At 49.0% G+C, this 22,546-nt stretch overlaps 1 protein-coding gene across 3 annotated transcripts in view; it reads right to left on the bottom strand.

Moving 5' to 3' along the window:
* Nucleotides 1-20,664, bottom strand: part of IL4R (interleukin 4 receptor) — a 39,748-nt gene extending 19,084 nt beyond the window's left edge. The window contains exons 1-4 of one of the 3 annotated variants that reach the window (XM_016136777.2): nucleotides 20,533-20,644; nucleotides 8,343-8,498; nucleotides 2,701-2,813; nucleotides 796-886 (exon numbers count right to left, since the gene is read on the bottom strand). In XM_016136777.2, coding sequence (XP_015992263.2) covers nucleotides 796-865 — 70 coding nt within the window. In that variant the 5' untranslated portion in view covers nucleotides 866-886; nucleotides 2,701-2,813; nucleotides 8,343-8,498; nucleotides 20,533-20,644. Of the gene's footprint in view, nucleotides 1-795; nucleotides 887-2,700; nucleotides 2,814-8,342; nucleotides 8,499-20,532 lie in introns of all 3 variants that reach the window. The other 2 variants (XM_016136779.2, XM_016136778.2) reach the window with 2 other exon arrangements.
* Between the last annotated feature and the right edge of the window lie 1,882 nt (nucleotides 20,665-22,546).

Genomic DNA, 22,546 nt, shown 5'->3' with positions numbered 1-22,546 from the left:
ATCTCAAACTTATCTCCAAACCAACTCCTGATTCCTCTGCATCTCAGAAATGACAACCATTGTCCTTCCCGGCAGCTCAGGTCAGAAATCTCAGAGTCATCCTTAACACCTCTCTCTCTCACCTCAATTCCAATCTGTCTTCAAATCTACCTCCCAGACAGATCCAGAGGCCGACACCCTCTCATCTCCTCTGCTAGGCCAAGCCACTCAGCTCACTGAGCATCTCCTCTCTGTCCTCCCAGCTTCCAACCCTGTACTTACACCAGGAGTCCTTCTTAATGTAACAGGTCATGTCTCTTCTTTGCTCAAACCCTGCAAGTTCCTTTTTCACTTGGTTACCCTGTCACCTCGCTGACTTCATCTTTTCCCTCCTCCTGCTCACAGCCTGCACCACACCAGCCTCCTTCAGTTCCTCCAATGCTCCAGCCAGGCTCTCGGCCGGGGCCTCCTGAGATCCTCCTCCCCCAGATACCTGCATGGCTCCCACTTCCTCCAAGTCTTTGCTCAGTCATCTGCCACTTGATGAGGACTTCCTTGAGCACATATTTTAAATCGCAATCCTCTGCTCCATCCAGCTTTCCCAATCCTCCTATTTTGTTCTGTATTCTCTTTTTCCATCATCTTCTTTAGAATTTACTTATAATTAGGACCATTTGTCACTAGCTCTCTCCTCACATTACAATGTAGTCTCTTTAAGGCCATGGATCTTTGTTTTGTTCACTGATTATTCAGGGGGCTGGCAAGTAAATAGTCAATAATGTTTGCTGAATGAATGAATGAGAGGTGGTGACTTACCAGAGCCTGCCACCCATACTAGGATCAGGCAGCTCACAGGGAACATGAGCTCAGAGCCAAGCCACCCCATTGGGAGATCCTAAGGCACCTGCTGAGAGAAAGTAGCCAGGTTAGTGCTGACTTGTGGTCCCCATCGTCCCCAACATCCTGAGTGCAGCCTTTAGAAACTCCCTTACTCCAAACACAACTGTCGCCCACCCCCAGCCATCTGTGTCTCTTCCGGCAATGAGCCCTCCAGGTTCATTAGAGCTCTGTTTATAATCACAAAACCTAATCCAGATGCTCAAAGTCCAGAGTGAGAGCCACGAGAACCTGTACCAAGAGAGGCTTCTTGAAAAACAATCCCATGGCCTGCTAAGTTTGAGCAACTCCTCAGACTTTTGGAAGTTCATAATGCACACTACATGTAAAGGCTCTTATAAGTCCTGCAGCAAGGAAATTTATTTTTCTTCATTTAACGCAACACTTACCAAATTTATTTCCATACTCAACCTTCGTTCTTGTATGTGTGCATGTCAAAACCCTTGAAAGATTTACAATTCCTTGAAATATAGTTTGGAAATGCTAGTCTAACTGTGCAACCTTACAGAGCAGGTTAAATGAGGGCTATCCAAGCAATGACATATTAGGCAACTCACTAAAACTGATGCTGGTGAGTGTATTAGACTGACTACAGTAATGGCCCCAATTCTTCACTCCTCCTGTGTCCGCCCCGCCCCCCCCACACCATTCTGGGTAGGGCATTCTCTCCGACCTTGGACTCTGGCCTTGCCATGTGACTACCATGGCCAACAGACTATTAGCCAAAGTGAGGCATGCAGAGGCCTGCTTTGGCATGACCACTGCCTTGAAAACATGCTTGGGCTAGCCTTTTAGAGGACAGTGACATGCAGAATCCTGCATTAAGTAACAAGCAGCCACCCCTCTGTCATGTGAGTGAACTCACACAACACCAACAGGACTCAGAGCTGACCTCAGATGCACAAGTGAGCCCACACGATCAGCCAAGCCCAGGTGACTGAGTCCCACGAATTCAAACTCAAGCTACGTAAGTGTCTCTAGTGCGGCCTCAAGGTTCTGTGCTTGTTACACAGCATTATTGTTTCCCTCAGTTATTATCCCTCTGCCCTGACTTCTAACCCCACAGATCAGCTGTCCCCAACCTTTTTGGCACCAGGGACTGACTGGTGCTCCTATGAGAATCTAATGCCTGATGATCTGAGGTGGACCTGAGGCAGTGATGCTATATGGCTGGGGAGCGGCTACAAATACAGAAGAAGCTTGGCATGCTCACGCCCTTCCCCCCACTGCTCACCTCCTGCGGTGCGCGGCCCGGTTCCTAACAGGCCACAGACTGGACCAGTACTGGTCCACGGCCTGGGGGTTAGGGACCCTTGCCATAGATGACCCTGACTGTTTTAGAGTTTATATCAATGGAATCGTGCACTGCCCCTATTGTGTTAATGACATCCCACAAGCCATGACTGGGGAATAAAAATAAGAAGGTACAGATGCCCAAAAAGAAAATAATTCAAATTCTCCCAAAATCACAAGCCCCAAAAAGCAATAACCCATTTACATATTAATATTTATTCTTTCAGATTCGTTGTTATAAATATAGGGGGATAAATATGAATTTTATTTACCAAAACAGCAGCACCCTCGACACACTAAAACTTAAATTTTAAAATTCCAGTATCATTAACATCATTCCACGCCACTAAGTCTAGATCCAAAGCATCAGGTCAGTAGTGTTGCGCTGTGTATCCGCCACTGCATTTTAGCCTTATTTATTATTCATGTTACTTTGTTACTGTACACAGTGTGGTTTCTGTGCCTGTCCCTGGAGAACCACCACCACACATTTCTCTGATTATTTAAGTTTAAACACCTACTGTCATTTACCTGTTATGAACCTTGAGCAAGCTGCTTAACCCCTCCGTGCCTCAGTTTCCATTCCACCGGGGGTGTAGTGAGGAGTAAATGAGTTAACACATGTGGAGTCCTCAAACGGTGACCTGGACACAGAAACAGCTCAAGTAATGTCACCATTCATTATGATTAAGGCCAATGCTCAGAAGAATCCCATCAGGTCACGGAGTGTGCACTTCCCCCAACACTCCAGGCACACAATGCCAAATGCCCCCTACAAAGCAATGTCCCAATAATGCCGACAGCACTCACCGCCGCCCTCCCCCCCGCCGCCCCCCTGCCTTTTCTTGGGTCTCTATCTTGGGATCACACTCAAAAGAGCAGCTCCAGGCCCCTTTCTGCTACTTAGTAGCTATGTGCTGTTCCTGCTTTACCTGAAACGCGGATATGATACCAAGATGCACCTCAGGGGTGTACTGTAGAGCGGATGCGAGGCATGGGCACTTTGCACGGCTTCTGGAGCAAGGTAAGGGCTTAAGGCCACTGATCTGAAGCCCCAAGCCCTTGCTGGAAGCTCTCCAGAGACCTCGCCCCACTTGAAGGCTCTACCCAGCTGGGCCATCTCCCTCTCCCCTGGCCCCAGCACCTGTGCATGACACTCCTGGAACCCGCACGCCTTCCCTTCCTGCTGCTCTTCAAATACTCCCAACTCATTTCCACCTCCGCACCTCTCCTCTTACTGACCTTTCATTCACATTCCTTCTCTCTCAGGCTCCCGTGCGCTCTTGCTCACTCGCTCACTCGCGCGCGCGCGCTCTCTCTCTCTCTCTCTCTCTCTCTCTCTCTCTTTCTCTCTCACTTATTCATTTTATTTTTTTATTCACAATGAATAAATTACCCCTTAATATCCCCATGTATATTTCAGGAAAACAAGAACATTCCCCTACATAACCACAATATAACCATCAAAATCAGGAAATTAACACTGATGCGTTACTACCATCTAATCCTCTGACCCTATTTCCATTTTGCTAATTGTCTCAATAATGCCCTATGTCAGTCCAGGATCCAGCAGTGCATCTGATTATCGGTGCCCAGGTCTTGGCTTCCAAACAGTATCCTGCATTGTAATGAACCACAGCTCCTCAGCAAAATGACTGACTCCAGGAGCAAGGCAAGTACAACAAGCCTGAAACTCTTGTTGTGCCAGAAAGTAAGAACATGCTCCAAGAATGCTGGGAACACATCAAAAAGGCACAGGAGCCAGCCTGAGCAGGATCCCACTGGCCAAAATGGGCACAACTGAAGCATCATAATAAACATTAATTAACCAACTGTAACCCTTGGAGTTAAAAATAGGGGTGCATAGGTCTGTAGTAATATAGATCATAAGTGAGGGAGAAGTACCTCACTTATGATCTAAGTACCTCCTCATGAACCTCATATTATTTATTAATTAATGAGTCAAAATATTTATCAGCTTTAAAATTTTCCATGCTATATATACAAAATACATAAAATCGTATGTAACTTTCTATACAGAAACCTGGCAGACACCACCTTAACCAAGTGGTCAACGTCAACATCACCAGGAATGGGACAGATCAAGGTCCTGAGCTTTCTGAAACAATGCCCTGACAGGAACACAACATCGCTTCTCCAGCGTTCCAAATACACACATCCCAGGGGAGCACAGACAGATCTAAACTGAGGGGCAGTCTATAAAGAGCTGTGGGGACAAAAGGCAGGGAGTATGTGGGAGACCGGTCATCTTTCAAGTGTCTGCCATCCCGGTCGTCTTGTTCACTGTCGAGTTCTCGTACCTACACGGATGCCTGGCACATAGCTCGTGCTTGGTAAATGTCTGTCAAATAAAGTCATTTTGGATTTCATGTGGAGCCCCTAACGGGCTGGGCACAGGGCTGTAAATCTCTCTCGAGGGGTAGACTGGGCATCTGCTTAAAGCCCCAACTGGCCCTCTGGGCAGCCACACTGAAGACCAAGGAAGGAGGGGGTGGGAGAGCGGTGGTGAGTCTGTGACACTGGTTTCCTCTGCAAAGTCCCAGTAATCTTCTCTCTCACAAGTTCACAGATGTCCACAGTATCCTGTGGCAGAGATGGCAAAAGCCCCACTTTAGCCCCGATTTTCGATAAAGAGAAACAGAGAGGCCAAGATGTCCAAAGTCACACGGCAGAAGGGCTATCATGGCAAAGTCCTCCGAAGGGGCCTGGGGGGCAGAGCAAGCCCATCTGGGTGGACTGAAACATCACACTGAGGGTAGGCAGGCGGGCCATCTCTGATCTGATTCAGAGGGCACATCCGGATGTGTGCGTGTGCGCGTGCTCACACACACGCACACCAGCTGGCTTCACACGGCTGCTGCATTTCAGGGGAAACCACGCTAACAGATGCAATGAGAGAAAAGGAACAGAGGCCAAAGTAAAGGAATTAAAAATAATAATTACCAAGTGATCCGGGTCAAGCATGTGGCAGAAGGAAACAATTTCAAGTTTGCATTCTCAGTCACGAATTTCTGACTTGCTGGAATTGGGAGGAGTCTCGGGGTCATCTGTCTAGCTCAACTGCCAACTTGGGCAAAGATGCCCTGTAAATATGCCATCTCTGACATGCTGCAGTCCAGTGGAAGCTTGCAGCAAACACCAGTGTCTGCTGTACACTTCCACGGACAGGGTGCTCATCCCCAGGTCACGGCTGAGCAGAGCCAGACTACCGGAAACAACCTCCTTGTGTCAAGCCAAGGATTTGGGTAAACCAAATTCTGTTTGTCAGGTACTCACATTGTGCATGACACTTTACCAAGTGCAGCAGAAGCATTACCTTATCGAATCTACCCAAGAACCCCGCAAGATGGGCTGTTTCTCACTTTCCGCCTGCGGGAACTGAGTCCAAAAAGATCAAATAACTTGCCCATCAAGTCCCACAGCTGGAGAGACGACAGAGCTAGAGCCAGAACCCAAGTCTGTTGGCTTCTGAACCCAAGGTGCATTCCAATATGTCAATATCAATGCCTTCGACTTCTCCCAGAACCAGAGGCTGAACCCAGCAAGATGAATGAAATGATCCAGGAAAAGCTGGCCATCCTGCTTGTCAGTTTTGAACATCAATTGCCCAAGCATAGGACCAAAAAGCCTGCCTGAGCAGCAGAAAGGGCCAAGAGCTTTTATTGTCTACAAACTCCCCATGAGCCAGAGATGAAAAAGCAGCTTAAACAAACAAAAAAGCCAACGAAAGCCATATTAACAGAGATATGAGATTCAGGACAAGGGAGGTGACAATGTCCAACCATTACCTGAGTATCCCTTTGGAAGAATTACTGATTTGAAGCTTGTTGACAAAGAAAGAATCCAAAACCCCAAAGGCCCTAGATGGTCTGTGCCTAAAGGTTCTGCCTTCCTACATCCTGCAGACTCATCATTCACTTAACAAACATATCATATTTACCACATGCCACGTTGCCTTCTACATATTTTACTCATATTAATTTGATACTCAAAACAGCCCTATGAAATAAGTACTATAATTTCCCCCCATTTTCAGATGAGGAAACCAAGGCACAGAAAGGTTAAGTGGCTTCCCTGAGGCTGCACAGCTGTGACAGTCCTGGGATTTGAACAGGGGCAGTCAGGCTTCACAGCCTCAGCTCTTAACCTTTCTGTACATCACTGACGCGTCTGAACAGCTGATGTAAACACCAAACCCTCATTCTAGAAAAGTATACACATTTAATTCCACATTCTATTTTAGGGATTCACAGACCCCCTGGAGCCCAAGTAAGGAATCCAGGTTAAAGGCCCCTCCTCCAGGCAATCAGCAGTTTTTTGAGGGTTTTTAAGATTTTTCGAGAACCTAGTCTGGGGCTGAGAGAATAATGGAATGGGAGACCACGGGGACAGTTAGCAGTTATTGCAGAAATAAGTCAGCCCATCATTTTTAAATCGGAAACCAGGCCATGAACTGCCTACTCATGCCCTTCACTGGCCTCTGGCTCCTGAATGGTGTCTTCACCCAGGGGCCACGGACCCCCAGGGGTTTGTGCCCACCCAAGAGGAGCATCTCTGACTCAGAATATAATCCAGCCCCAGACGTGAAAGCAGCCAATCCAAAAGGGTGTGCACTGTGTGACTCCATTTATGTAACGTTCTTAAAATAGAACATGGAAAGGGAGAACAGATTAGTGATTACCGGGGAGGTGGGGGGGGGGGCGGGCAGGAAGAGAGGTCGGTGTGGTCATAAAAGGCAACACAGGGATGCATCCTTATGACAGAACTGTTCTTAACTTTGACCATGGTGAGAGAGGCACGAAGCTGTGCATGTGATAAAATTGTACAGCACTAAAGACATACACACATACAAACGAGTACAGGTAAAGCAGGGGCAATCTAAGCAAGATCAGTGTGGATCGTATCAACATCAGTATCCTGGCTGGGATACTGTACTACGGCTTGGTAAGAAGTTACTGGTGGAGGAAACTGAGAGGACAGGCGATCCCCTCTCCCTCCCCAACAAGCCTTTGCCCCTGAGCACCCCGACACACACACCCCAGCCTTTTCGCCCAGCCTTTTCCCCCTCGCAGTCTTTAAACCCCATCACCTAAAGAGGGCTCCCTCTGTTACTTATCGCAGCGCCCTGTTTACTTCTGCCACATATTTATCGCCATCTCTAATCCTATCACTGAGGTTACATGCGAGTGTTTATTTTATTATAGGATGTAGACGTCAAAGAAAGACTTGACTGCAAAAATTTTCAACTTCCCTAAGTCAAAACAGGCCATAAAAAAAGAAAAAAAGAAAAAAAACAAAAACAAAAAACAAAAAAAACAGAAAGCAAGCAAGCAAAAGACCAGAAAAAGGTAACAATCTACATGACAGAGGGTTAATATAGAAAGAGGTCTCACACATCAATAAGACAAACATGCCTTTAAGGAAAACAGGTAAAGGAGTAATAGCCCCCCTCATTCATGAAGTTGAGAAAATAAAGAGAATCTGTAGCATTTAAATGATATTTTTAGCTATATATGTATTGTTTGTCCACACCCATGAGAATGCAAGCCCCATGAAGGCAGAGTTTTATGCCCGCCACGGTCACTGTTTTATCCCCAGTACCTAAAGAGTGTCTGACATTTACAGAGTATACGTTCAATAAACATCTATTAAATGAATGGTGGGTTAAAATTCAACAATAACAAATTCGATCATCTTTTTAAACAGGGAGCATGTACCAAGCTTCTGCCCACAATAATTGCTATGCATATGTAGTCCCTGGCATTGTCCTTGGTGTTTACAATGTATTAATCAATTTGCTATTCACAACAACTCTATGACGAAGGTGCCATTAAAATTACCATATTATGGATGAGGAGACTGAGGCACAGAAAGATTAGTCACAGAACCTGGATTTAAACAGGGGCGATCTGACTCGAGAATCCATGTGCCTGGCCATTGCGTTTTGCTGCCTCTGAAATGCAGTCCCTGCAACGCTGGGATGTGGTGTCATTGGCCAAAGAGGAAAACTGAAGCCTAGAAAGGGCAACTGACAAGGCCAAGGTCATGGAGTTAGGAAACGAAATAGGCAGTGACAGTCTGAGCCAGAAAGACAGCAGAAGTGCCCGGAGTGGGAAAACACTCCCGCTGGCAGAGAAACACACTTAACTCACTCTTTATTTGGGGGTAGATGAGTGGCAAGTCTCGAAATGCCAGAAGCCAGCAGCAGTCCAGAAGTGACCAAGGAGATTCTTCCCGAGCCCGGGGGGTGTGCAAGCCTCCTGCTCCTCTTTCTACTTCTGACCACAAATCAGCTTGGAGGGTGGAGTCTGAATCAGCAGACAGGACACAGTCAGTCCCATGACAAGAGGCATGTGGAGAGGAAGCCAACACAGCAGGGGATGTGGCGGGCTCCGAGGAGCCACTGATCCCTGAGACTCCACAATTTGTAAGCCAGCCTGGAGCTTCCTCTGGCCTCTGGAACAGCTGGGCCGGTCTGGCTGGGGGCCAGGGACACACTTCTCCCTGAGGCAGCAGCTTTCCTGGAACTGCTGCCTGCCTGGGGTTCCCAGAACAGGCAGCCACGTCAGCAGCCCCACCCTGGATGGTGAGGCAGGCCAGGCCAAGGCCCCAAAATGGCCTAGGCTCTGCCTGCCTACCCCACCCCCGTCCGCCGAGTGACGAGAAGGGGTGGCAGCAGGCTGGTTCTACTGCCGCCAGGAGCAAGAATCAGTAACCTCGGCCAACAGAGCCCACAAGGCTCCTGTGTCCCTACTGTGTCCTCCAGGCCCCACCCACTCTCTCGCGCCCTTGTCTATTCTTAATGCAGGTGTTTTCTGAGCACCTACTACGTGCCAGGTACTAGAGATGCGAAACAGACCACTCATTCATGCCTTTCTTCCTTCTTTCCTTTGACAAGTATTGAGTGAGCTGACACATTTCAAACCATCCGTACGGCTGCGCGGTGTGAAAGGCCTGTGGGGTCAAGGGCGGAAGCAGGGACCAGCGAGGAGGCTGCTGGCCTGGAACCAGGTTTGCACGTGGCGGTGGGGAAGGACCGGTAAGAGGGGGCTGGATTCTAAATCTCTTAGAAGGCAGAGCCAAGAGAATGGATTTTGCCAAGAGAATGGGTAAAAGGAAAACAGGGCTAATGGGGTCAAGAAGGTCTCTGGGGCTTCTGGCCCCTGAAAGGATGGCGTGGCCATTTACCGGGATGGAGCAGACTACGGGAGGCACCAGAGTGAGAAACGGGCCTGCTGCGGGCAGTGGGGACACCATCAGGAAATAGAAGAGGCAGCTGAGAGGCAGCCGTCAGCAAGGACCTGTGCCAGTCCTTGAGGGTCAGGTGTCCCGGGGGCATGAATGTCCGTCCCACAGAGGGCACCGTGGGCCTCCTGAGGGCAGGGAGCACGTCTCATCCACCTCACCAGGACATCAAGCCCAGTGCCCGGCACACAGCAGGCACTCAATAAATCCACGTGTGCACTGCGCTGTGTTCTTACGGTTACACATTCAGAGCTTCTTCAATGCCATGCACTGTTCTAGATGCTTTGGAAACCCCCATGAGAGGAGTACGATTATTAAACTCATTTTACAGATTCTTCAGGATTCTCAGAGAGGGAGGCATAAAGGGAAGAGATGAGTGAAAGCGAGTAAATAGCCAGGGGTGAGGGGCACGACCCAGCTCCTGTCCCACGAAACGGGCTCTTGGCTGCAGCAGTGGGTAGAAGGCAAGGACATGACAACAGCAGAGAGGTCAGCAGGGCCAGACGACACTGCCCACCAGGCACGGTCGGCGATTAGGGCTCAGTCCGCAGGGCAGCGGCAAGCCACAAAGACTGTTCAGCAGGAGAGGAGCTGCTTTCCAAAACTCCCACTCCAGCCTTTGTGTGAACGACCACCAGGCAAGATGGAGGTGGCTGGGAGAGAAGAGGTGGCCTTGGCCTGGGGCGGCAGCAGATGACGATGCTGGGGAAGGGAGCAAGCAGGCTTGCTGGGGACAATCGCACGCTCTGCCAAGCTGTGGACACAGTGAGTCTAAGCAGGCTGTGTGCCATGGGAGCCATCTAGAAGGTCGTATGTCCTTGTGGCCTGGAGCTCAGAAGGAAGTCTCAGGCTCGAGACAGATTTGAGGGTCACAAGCTGTAACTAACTTGAGCCAGGGGGTTGTGCAGAGTGAGACCCACTTTGTCCGAGAGGGACAGGAGAGGGCTGGAGACTGTGGGCCTCCCTCACAAGGCATGACTGGGCCAGACTCCCTAGTGGGGGACCCCATCTCAGGGGCAAGCTGGCATCTCATGCCAATGGCTACTTTATGGAAATGTGGACACTCGTGTTGGTTGTGAACATGTCAAGTCCAAGCAGCCAGAGGGGACCCCGGGGGGCATCTGAGTGGCTCTATGTAGGATTTTGGGAGCCGTGGCCATCGGCGGAAGGTGCCAGGGGCCCCGGGGAGGAGGCTGAGCCAGCAGCCGACCTCCAGCACTCTCAGGCCCTTCTCCTGCTTTGTTTCTCTGCACAGCGCTTAACTCCCTGCAGCATTCTGCACCCGCACGCCTCCAAAATGCCCACCGGATGGCCGGCTCCCACACGGCCGGGGCCTGTGTCCACCTCGCTCACTTCTATAGGGTGACAGAGCCTAGGGCAGTGCCTAGCATTGGGGGTGGGGGTTTCAGGTATACTTACTAAATGGAAGAATGAATGAACAAACTGCTCCTGGCTATGTGCAGGGGGCCTAGTCAGCCATCCCTGATGGAGGCAAGGCTACAGCTCTAAAAAGCTGACATTTTCCGCTTCTCACTGCTGAATAAACACTGACCAATTCTGGCTTGGAGTCTCCTTAATACCATAATGCAGGCACTGATGAGCCCACACGCACACAGCACAGGAGAGCTAGCCTCCGGAGAGCTGGTAATTGGGGCATTATCATGATTATTACTCACTGCCCTGAAGAGCAGAGCCATAATGTCTGGCCCCATGACACTGATTAGATTTTGGCTACCTTAGTAACAGTCACAGCTCCTAATAAGCCTCCTTCCTGGAGTCTGTAGCAGTCATAATTGCCCCCATGCATCCCCAATTCCTTGAGCTCTCCAATGACTTTTCTGTCCATGAGTTCCACACTCAACCCAAGGAATACGGCAGGTGCAGTTATCATCCCTATTGTAGAAGGGGAAACTGAGGCCCAGGAAGGTTTGAGAACCAGCATAAGAACGTACAGCTAGTACGTGGTGGGGCGGGGATTTGAACGTGGACCTTCTGGCTCTGGAGCTGCAGCACAGCTCGCTCCTGTTATGCACCTGTCTGCTCCTCCTGCAAGTCTCCTATGGAAGATGTGGCCAAACAGCCTCCCTGCACAGGGGTGGGGGGCACCAAGGCTCGGAGGAGTTCAGGTATAGTTTCAAGGTGACGAGGCAGGGAGTGGTCGAGCTAGAACCTGGCCTCCACCCCTGTGTGCTCAGTCCTCACCAGTGAACTGGTCTCAATGGTGACTATGACTTTGACCCTAGACCAACCGGGAGCCCATGACACACGAACAAAGATAAGAGCTCCCCGTGCATTTTGTCTGCAGACAGGTAGCGAGGTGCTCTCCCTCAAGTTGTTCCTGTTGTCTCACCCCATATAATTTCTGGCATAGTCAGACACAGAGACGTGCAGGGCTGCTCATGTGAGCAGGAACTCTGAGGAATCTAAAAATATAATTCTGGGTCTAAGTCGCAGGCCCCACCCTGGCTGTCTGAGAAATCTTGGCAAGCCAGGGTCCCCTCAGAGCCTCAGTCTCCTCACTGTGAAAGGCAGGCACAGTCACCTGCCTCACAGGGAGGTAGCAGGGAGGTGAAGAGACCACAAGTGGGTGGAGGGGGCTTGGACAGTGTTGATGAAGCAGGTGGCAAAAGCTCATCTCTAAACACCAAGGAAACTCTGAGACCCTGAGTAAACGACAGGTGCTGTGACTGCACAGACAGGTCTCACAGGTACGAGCTGAGCAAAGGAAGCTGGGCTCGAAAAAACAGTAACAACTCTAGTCATATGAAGTTCGGAAGGAGACAAACTGATCTTGGAAGTAGAAGTTAGGATAGTGTCCTTGGGGCGGCAGGGGGTCAGGAGTGTGACCAAGAGGAGGCAAAAGGGAACCTTCTGGGAAAGCAGTCATGTTTTGTTTCTTCATCGGGTAATACGCACGTGTTCACGCATGAAGCTGTGTACTTGTCTGCACGCATGTTGCAACAGAAAGAAAAGAAAAAAAGATGGCTGAGAAAGTAAGGGAGTGTGCAATCTAGGGTATTGGGGTATATCAGCAAAGATCTGAGAACCATCCATTCTCAGGGCTGGAAGGGTCCCCCCAAAGTTCCTTAGTCCACTCCCAATGCTACTTCAGGCCCCCCTAGACCTTTACAAGCCACCTCCTTCATGGCCGCAGAGTCACCTCCTCCACAGCAAACTCAATATCTAAGAGAACTGAGATCTCAGTGAACAGAGAGGAGACAAGTGGCAAGCACATGCCCGGTCCCAAAAGACAGCCACCACACTGCTTCGGTGGCTTTTTGCCATGTGAGAATGAAGGCACAGCCATTGCTAGGTCTTTGATTTCTCAAAAGAGGCCAAAAATCTAGATTTTTAGGCATATTATGCTGAGTTTAAGTTTCAAAAACCACACCCCACATTTGTGGTTGCTTTTCGCTTACAATCACCAGCTGGTGTCCTCCTGGGCAGGTGGGTGTCTTGTAATGCCAGAAGACCCCCAACAAGAGGAAAGGAACCACAGGTGCGACCTCCACACCTTCCCCAAGCACTGGCACCCCCAAAGATGAAAGGCTGCCTTTTCAAGAGTTGCGGGGCTGGAGACACCCCACCACTTGCTCTGGGTGGCTGAGCGGCATGATGGTGTCAGTGAGGATTTCAAAAATTTTCCAAGCTCCACCGCCTTCCTCCTCCGTGGAGGGTGAGGGGCCCAAGAGCAACCCTTACAAACTCTGTATCCCTCACCCCTACCCCACCCATCCCCAAACATGCCACAGACTCCCTCTACTCGCCCGCTTCCCTTGGGCTATTTGCTCTGCCTCTCAGTTTTCCTGGGCCACCCCCTTGGGATATTCCTGGTCAAACCTTGCTCTTCCCTCAGCCCACCTCACCCCTCTGCCTGTCCCTCTGTCCCACCATCCTTTCCATTCTTGGTAATAATGAGCTGTGCCCATCATTTCTCTCCCTTTCCAGACTGGAAGTTCCTCCAGGCTAGCCAGGGGCTGCATCTTACTCATGTCTCTTTGTAAACAGAGAAGGCATCCAACCAAAGGCGGCCAAATGGAAGCCTCTAAGCCTTTGTACATGCCGTTCTCACTGCCTAGAGTACCGGCCAATATCTACACCCAAAGACTGATATGTGAACAGCGATGTTTGCAATGCCTTTCATATTGACTGTCATAGTTATTTTCATAAAAACCCAGAGATAAGGGCAAAGCAGATCATATCCCCCTTTTATAGATGAAGAAACTGAGGATCGAATAGGGAAAATGACTTATACAATATTACTAAGCAAGTGGGTTGCAGAGCTGAGACTGAGATGCAATATATATATATATTTTTTTTTAATCATCTGGTCACAAGAATGGGGTCAAATAATAGCTCTACAACTTTGGAGTTGAAGAAAAGGAAATAAGGATTGGAAAATTAGTCAAGAAAAATACAAATAAAGATAATAGGTATATTAATACTAAATAAAACAGAATTGAAGGCATCTTAGTATAAAAAGAGAGAAAGCTGTTTTATACTGACAAAAGGAGCAATTCGCCATGAAGGTATAAAAACCATGAATCCTTCTGCTATTCATATATTCTATTTATATGCACCTAACGACATAGCTTTGAAAATAAAGCAAAAAACAGAGAGAAAACCAAGGAGAAATGAACAGATCCTCTATCGTAGTGGAAGATAAATCAGGTAAACAAAAACACATAAGACCATAGAAAGTAGGAATGCTATAGTTTGCAGGCTTTATCTAATAGATATATTTCTAGAACTTTATACCCAACAGAAAATATATATCCTTTCAAAAATACAGCATACAGAAAAATTGACCAGAAAATCCTACAGACAAGATCTCAAAATTCTCCATCACTGATATCATAGAAGCCACAAATATTGACCATAATGCAACAAATTTAGAAACTAACAATTTAAAAAAAAAACTTTCAAAACCTTTCCACCCATCTTAAAACATTTAAAAAGTACATAACATTTTTAAACAAAGGGGAAATTATAAATATTTTACCAGTGAATGACATTGTGTGTAATAAGACCTGTGGAATAAAGCCAAAACATTTAGCCTTTAAGTTCATTTATTTTAAAACAAGAAAGGCTGAAAACAACTGTTAGCCTTAAACAAGAAACTTCAGAATGGAAGACACTTTGATTGACAGCAGCTCATGAAGAAGAGAGACCTGGAGGTTTTAACTGGCAAACCCAGTATGAGCCCCAAGTGGGATATGGCTACTACAAAGTATGACAGCAGGTTGCATCGACAGAGGTATGGGCTCCAGATCAAAGAAGGTGATACTCACTCTCCTCTGTGACTAGGTAAGCTTTGAGGAAAGCAATGGGTTTCATACAGGACTCTGACCAAGTGGATCATGTCTAAAGCGAGACTGAACTCGTAACAATTCCCTGAGTCAAGAATAATGATTAAAAGAACTATGGCCGTATAGTCTGAACAAGAGAAATATCAGGCTGTCATTGGAGGGCGAAGTTTACTACCTCCAAAGGGCAGAACCAGACCCAGAAAGTAAAAGCTCCTGGAAAGCAAATTTGGCTATACCTCAGGAAAGATCGTTAGCCAGCCGTGTAGCTGTGGAAATCTGACTTCTGGAAGGCCTCTGCCCCATTGTTCGTTACAGGAAAGACTATCAGGAGGCCGTGGCTGTGGGCTTGGAGGGCTGCCAGCCCACAGATCTGGTGCCTGCTCTCCAGAGCAGCTCTGTGCCTCTCGAAAAGGCAGAACACTTTCCTGGCTGCTCTGGGAAAACCTCGGGCCTTCCTCCATTCTCCAAAATGGTTCTCAGTGACCGTACTCCCTTATCTCTGACCGAGAAATTCAGTATTTTTAACTCTACTCGTTGTTGGGGGTTGGTTCGGAACAGTGGTTTATAGTGCAAAGGCTTCTAGGTCAGCAACACTGGATTGGAATCCAGACTCTGCCCCTTCTGAGTTGTGTCCATGAGCCTCAGTTTTCTACTCGGGGAAATGGGGAGGCACCTAATGATCTGATTAGCAGGTGGGCCTTCAGCATTTAAGCCTAGTTTCCATTATGTGTTGAAACACAATGGTGAAGACTGAGAACTCTGGAGCGGCCGGGTCCACAGCCCTGCCCTGTCAACTGCCAGCTGTGTGATCCTGGACAAGTTGCTAACCCATTCCGTGCCTGTTTCTTCACCTATAAAATCTGGATAAGAGCAGTTCCTACCTTGTAGGGTTAGTCTACAAATTGAATGAGATTAATGCAGGTATGCAGGTTACCTCCCTGACCTATGTCCCTACCCTCAGTTCCATCCAACCTTATCTACTTCCTTGCTGTGGGCCAAACGCACAAAGCCTATTTCCACCTCAGGGCCTTTGTACTTGCTAGTCTCTCTGCCAGGATCGCTTTCCCCAGATGGCCACATGCCTTTTTATTTCAGGCTTTAGTTCAAAAGTCACCTCCATGGAATCACCTCCCCCAACGAGACTACCAACTCTACCAGGGCTTTCGCTTTCACGTCATAGGCTGCTGTGTCCCCAACCCCTGGCATGTTTGCTGAGTGACTGTAAACAGTGAATTGAACCAAGTGCTGCCACCCCAGACGCATGCTGCTTTTATCTTTGTAAGCTGGCTCTGCAGGCTGGAGGGAGGCTGTTAGCCCCTTGATAAAGGCACTGCTCAGAACTACACACATGTCCCTGAAGAAACCTGCTCCACCAGACTCTCTCCTCCCCTCACCAGGACCCCTATCCTCTCTCTTCCACTGGAGAAAGGAGGAAGGCACTCAAATGCTGGCCCAGCCAGCGATTGTTCCCTGTGAGTCACAGCACCCAAGCCTGCTTTAGCCAAGACCTTGAATTTTTTAAACAATCTGGAGGAGGTGAGGAGGCCCATGGGACCCTCTAGAGTGAGAATGAGTCAGTCAGAGCCAAACACGAAACTTCACAGGCATCGCCACTTCTTGGAAAGGAACAGATACGTGCACTGAGACAGAACTGTGCACGTAGAGCAGGGCGCCGAGAAGCGGGGTTGGTGGGACGGACAAGGTCTCCTCTAGCGTGGTCCCCTCCACCTGGCCCGTTCTTCCAGGCCTCCGCCCCTTGTCTTTCTGACACACCTCCTCAGAGAGGCCCCTGACCTCGCCCTCAGCCTACTTCACTTTTCCTCCTAGCACTGTCTTCATTCTCTCATGTGAAATCCTGGGGGCCAAGCGTGTTTCAGAATTCAGAATTACTCAGATTATAGAAAGGTCATCTTGTATAAAATACCACTTGACGTAAGCACTCCCGCCCCCACATGTCCAGAACAGCACCCCTCAACCCATCACATGAATATCTCTGCAGCAAGACAGACACACATTCACACCAGGGAAGAGAAATGAAGACCCCAAAGAGCCTCGTGTTTAGTTCATATCAGGTCACACTTCCAAAGAGTATGAAAAATCTTCTGGTTTTCAGAGCTTATGGATTTTGGAATTACAGTTAAGGGGTGTAGATCTGTGTTTATGTATTTGTTTATGTACTGCCCATCTTCTCGACTGGAATTTAAACTCCAGGAGAGCGAAGATTTTGTCCAGTGCTCTTTGTCAGTAGCAACTGGCATAGTATCTGGCAAATATTGGTACTCGAAAAGTATTTGAAAAAGAAACGAATGCAGATGCTAGACATGTAGAAGCAACTCTGTCCTAAATGGGGAGAAAAACAGCAATTACTGAACCAAAGGCAAGGTGCTATAAAAATTCTCTCTTAAACAGCCCCCCTACCAATACCTATCTTACTGACAAGCAAACTGAGATGCAGAGAGGTTAAGCAACTGCTTCCAGATCACAGATAGGAAGCAGCAAACTCACATTTGAACCCAGGGCCCCTGTCTTCAAGCATGTGCCTCTAGCTAAGAGAAGCAGATGTCTTGTTGGAAGTCACACAATAAAGCAACAGGGATATGGCTCATCTGATGCTGGATCCTGCAGGACCCTCCAGCTGCCACTGGAATTCTCTCATTTACACTCTTGCAAGGGCAAGTTCATAAAACGTTCAAGCGAGCCATTGGCCTCTCTTCTGGACTAGCCAAGGGAAGTATGGCCAAACATGACCTGGCACATCTCAGTGCCGGTCATGAGTAATACTGGGAAATATGTCCCTCTTGATCACCCCAACAAACTGGAACAGTGGGAAAGAACACAAGTTGGGAAGGAAAGCAAGTTCGCATCCCTCTGTCACTCCAAGACATGGGACTTTAGGCAAGGTCACTGCACACATCTCTGACCTGAAAAAGGGTAGACTAAACCCCTTCCAATGGGGTTCATTTATTTATTTAACAAATATATAGTGCTTATTTCATACCAGGCACTGTTCTGTATGCCTGACACTTAGTAATTCACTTTATCATCACTACAATGGTATAAAGTAGTCACTACAATCTCACAGATGTGGAAACTGAGGTCCTGAGAAGTCAGCTACTAGTATGTAGCAATGCCAGCCTCTGGGCAAACTGGCTCTAGAGTCCATGCTCTTAACCTCCAGACTATACATCTTGACAGGTATCGACAGACATTAACATTTATTTTAAACACACGATGTGTTGAAAATTATGTTAAGCACCTTATAAAACATGATGCCAGTAACCCTCATGAAAGCCCATTCCACAAACATGAGGAAACAAAGCAGCTGGGAGCTTCAATCTCCGCCCGCGTCCCAGATGCACAGAGGTCAGCTGAGGGCAGTGGGCTCTCTGACCCTGAACTTCCTCCTCCATCCTGGGGCACGGGTAGAGGAGTAGGGGGTTAGGAAGAGGAGGGCTCCAGGAAAGGTTCTCTCCTCTCACTTATTTGATCTCGAATCAGGAAACTGTGAAAACTTCAGGCGACAGCCTCCCCACCCCTGCCTGGGCTTTCTGTGACCCTGGGATCATGCTGTATAAGACACATCAGTTCTGAGTCACTGCCCAGGATGTGGCAATCCTCAGGTTATGCCAGACCTGCTGGTAAATGGTTGTGTTGTAACCAGGAAAACTCACTGGTGGTTTTCCCCCTGCCGCCTTCCTAGGGCCTCCCCCCCAGGTTTGGCTCCAGAGGTCCAGGGTGGGGCCCAGGAATCTGCATTGTGATTTTTATGGTTCAGGCAAAGATACACTACATCGGCCTACTCCTCAGCAAGGTCTTCAAGGCCTTCTACAACGCAGCCCACCTTCCCGTCCCTCCCTGGCTTCTCCCCACTCCACAAGCATCACAGGCCACGCCCTTCCACCTCCCAGCCTTTGCCCACGCTGTTCCCCCTGCTCAGCATACCTCTCCCTACCACTCTCCCCCTGCCCAGTTCCTCTACTGCTCCCTCAAGGCTGGCTTGGGGGGTCCCTGCTCCGTGAAGCCTGTCTCACTGCCCCATGGAGAGCTGATCACCCCTACTGTGTTCCCCCTCCCCAGAGGGAGACCTCCTTAAGGGCAAATGCCAGTGGCTGAACGGCACTGAAGGAGTGCTCACTAGGAGCCCCATAAGTGCTAATGAGTGAGTGACCGGCTGGGCGTCACCTCCCAATCTGTACCTCAACATTCTCTATAATCACAGGCTGGACTAGCTGAGTGCAAAGGGTCTCTGCAGGACTCAGACATACCCTGACTGTGCAGGAAATCCGGGCCAAATAGGATAGCTGAGTCTCAGTTTCCCCCATCAGACTGTAGGATTTTAATAAAGGTGCTGATGTCCCAGGAAATGCTCCAGCTCCTAAAAGGTCACCCATAAAGGAGAAGTAGCAGGTACGTCACAGCTCACAGAGAGCTGGGGACAGGCAGAGGCTAGGATTCAAGGAGGATTAGTACTGTCCTAGGGCAATCTGCAAACCCCAGCATTGGCCACCAGTCTGCTGATCCTCGGTGTCTCCTGATTATAAAAAATATAGATTTTGTTTTTTAAAAAATCCAGATTAGCATTGGTTAATAATGCTGTGTATAAGTCAATAACGTGTCCACAGATACAGAAAGCATTTTGATGGTTATCATAATTGGGGGTGGGGGAAGGGGTAAAGGGTGGAAGGAATTAAGAGATACAAATTGGTAGTTACAAAATAGTCATGGGGATGTGGAGTATAGCATGTGGAATATAGTATTGTAATAACTATGTATGGTGTTAGATGGGTACCAGATTTATCAGGGTGATCACTTCATAATTTATATAAATGACTAATCACTGTTTGTGCATCTGAAACTAATATAATATTGTATGTCAACTATAATTTAAAAAATAAAAATATAAAAATAAAAAAGTAAAAGAATAATAATCCTGATTCCTGGGTTTATGAATCTGAAGCCCAAGGAATGCCCAGGCCTGGAAATGTGTATTTTAATCAAAGAGAATTGATTAAATGGAGAATTCATTTATGGGGTAGTTTAACAAATACTGTTGACAGGTGGAGGGCAGTGGGCTCTAATGTCTGGGTTCCCATCCTGACCCATACTTTCCAGGTGGGTGTCACCTTGGGCAAGTTATTTAAGTTGCCTGTGCCTCCGCCTCCTCATCTGAAAAATGGCCATGACACATACACAGCACTACCAGAAAGATTATTTTGAGGTTTAACTCGGAGTACTTTCAGTGTTCAGAACGGAGCCTACAGAAGACCCAGAAAATGATCGCTAGTATTGAGTCCATCCAACAATATTGAAATAAGGAGACCAAAGGTGAAAAAGGCCTTTTTTCCCCAGATTCCTTGACCTAGTATCAAATTTCAGTTTTCAAAACTTTCTCCATCCTTTTTCGCCCCCAAATCCTCATCAACTCCCTGTGGGTGGGGTCTGAGGTGACTCGCTGCCCAGAGAAGGGCCCTGCGTGGCCCGAGCCTTACCCCACGCTCCGGATGGTCTCAAGCCCCTGAGTGACCGTCTCATACAGTACGAGTTTGGGGTGCACCGGCTGTCTGAGTACCCAACAGCTCTCCGCCTCGGCTGCCCCTGGGCGACAGGGACCGAGCCGGGCGCTCTCTGTGCGTGGGCTGTCCCCGCGCGGGTCGGGGAGGTCCCGGCGACACCCTGCCTGGGGCCCTGCTGGTGGCCCAGCACTTCGAAGCCGCTGAGTGCCAGCGACGAGTGCCCCACCTGGCCCGCCTTCCCACCTCTGACCTGCGCTCACCGCCCCGCATCCTACCTGTGCGCTCCGGGTCCATTCGCGGAGCCGGAGCCCTAGCGGGAAATGGGGACTCCGGGGTGGCCGGGACTGGAAGGCGGCGCCGCTCGGGGTTTTCCTGAGCGCCAGACTCAGCCTACCGGCTTCCTGCGCCCCGCCCCGCGCCCGCCCCCGGATTTACATGCACCGCCCTGCCTGCACACCCCCGCTTCCCCTCAGCAGCACCCCCCGCCCCGGGCTCCGCCGCTAACTGCTTCTGGGCCCTCTCCCCCGCCGCCTTCTCCCCGGAAACAGCCGGAGGTCACGCCCCGCAGAGAACCTGGTGCTCTCAGAATCAAATCCCATTTTCGGACGAGGCCCACGATTTGGTTCTGGCCGGTCCCTTGGCCCCTCTCTGTGGCCTGCCCTGTCCTCACTCGGGTTAGCCGGCAGGTGGCAGGTGCGTTTGGAGCCAGGGGGTTGGGCAACTTTAATCCTTCTCCCCTTCCCAACTGCCCAACTTCTAAGTGCCCAAGTGTGTCGTTCCTTCCACAAATGTTTACTGAACGCCTACAATATGCTGGGCTTCAGAAAAATTTGCATAGCAAAACAACCCTTCAATCAATAGCTAGTACTACATGACAGGCCCTGTGCTAAGGCACTTCATGTATTAACTCATTTAATTCTCTCAACAACCCTATGAGGAACTCTTATTACCATCACCCTTTTCTACAGATGGGGAAACTGAGGCACAGAACCTCTGAGGGGATACTTGCTCAGACTCACACAGCACATATGGCATTCAAATCCAGGCTCTACCGACCACTAATCACTGGAAACAATAACATCCCGATGTAGCCACAAGGTAGGGAAAAACACTAAATGAATAAAAATATTTTGGGGTAATAAGAGGTCCCAAAAAGAAAGTAAAACAGAGCAGGACCTATTAGGCCAGTGGGGCTGATGGCTGAAAGGTGTCCCTGATGAGCCGTTTGAAGAGGATGTGGGGGAAGACTAGGGAGAGACAGCAGCCAGTACAAAGGCCCTGGGGTGGGGACCAATTTAGCATGTTGTAGGAATTGCCTGCAGGCCAGGTTGGCTGGAGAGCATTGAGGAGGAGAAGGCAGAAGGAAGTGAGGTAGGAGAGGTGCAGACTCAGGCTTGGCAGTGCTGGGGACACAAAGAGTAATCTGACCCCACTTTGCCCTCAAGCAGATCTTGGTCTAAGAATGGAGGCAAACTCCTTGGAACCGAGGACAGCCCAGTGGGGTTGCTGTGGTGAGTGTGAGCCAGGGAAAGCAGCAAAGCCTCTGGTACAGGTCTGCTTCCTAGGGGAGAGGGCACAGTCGTTAAATTCTCTTTCATTATTCTTCACGTGCTCATTCTTTCTTGGCCCTTCTGTGTGCATAACAAGTGCAGAGAACACAGATATGAAGATATGAAACAGACACGGGTTCTGCCCTCTGAGACCTTACAACCAAGTGGACAAGACAGCCACTGACCCTCAAGTATGCGACTCAGTCCTAGGAGTCAGGGATGGCTTCCTGAAGGTGGTCTCTGAATGAGGTCATTGGGGAAAAGGGAGGGAAAAGAGGCATTTGGGTGGAGGGGACTGCACGAGCAAATACTTGGAGGTGAGCCATGGCCTGAAGGGTGAAAAAACTGTGATTATTCAGCATCAATTTACTGATGCCTCCATTTACCAGGTCCTGAGCTAGGCCTAGAAAGAGAGAAATAGACAGACCCAGCCCCCACTTTCCTAGCCCTGGGGATCTGGCTGGGGCCCTGACAACTAAACAGACACAAGCAATTGAGTATAATGAACGCTGGGGCAGCAAAGGGAACAGGAGAGGGCTCTCAGGAAGGACCAGGGAGCTTGGGCCTCCAGAGGAAGTAGGAACTGGCCAGATTAGGTGTAAATTCCACAGGTAAGATGGGAATTCCACATTGGACATGAATTCCACAAAGACCACACCTGGCAGCTACAGCGGGATGCTTCATGGAGAAGGGTTTGTTCCTGCCCGGAAAAGTTCACAGTCACACTCACCCACATATA

The sequence above is a fragment of the Rousettus aegyptiacus genome, unplaced genomic scaffold (assembly GCF_014176215.1).
Source record: "Rousettus aegyptiacus isolate mRouAeg1 unplaced genomic scaffold, mRouAeg1.p scaffold_m13_p_8, whole genome shotgun sequence".
Taxonomy (NCBI): Eukaryota; Metazoa; Chordata; class Mammalia; order Chiroptera; family Pteropodidae; genus Rousettus; species Rousettus aegyptiacus.
This window is presented reverse-complemented; position numbering and strand designations above follow the sequence as displayed.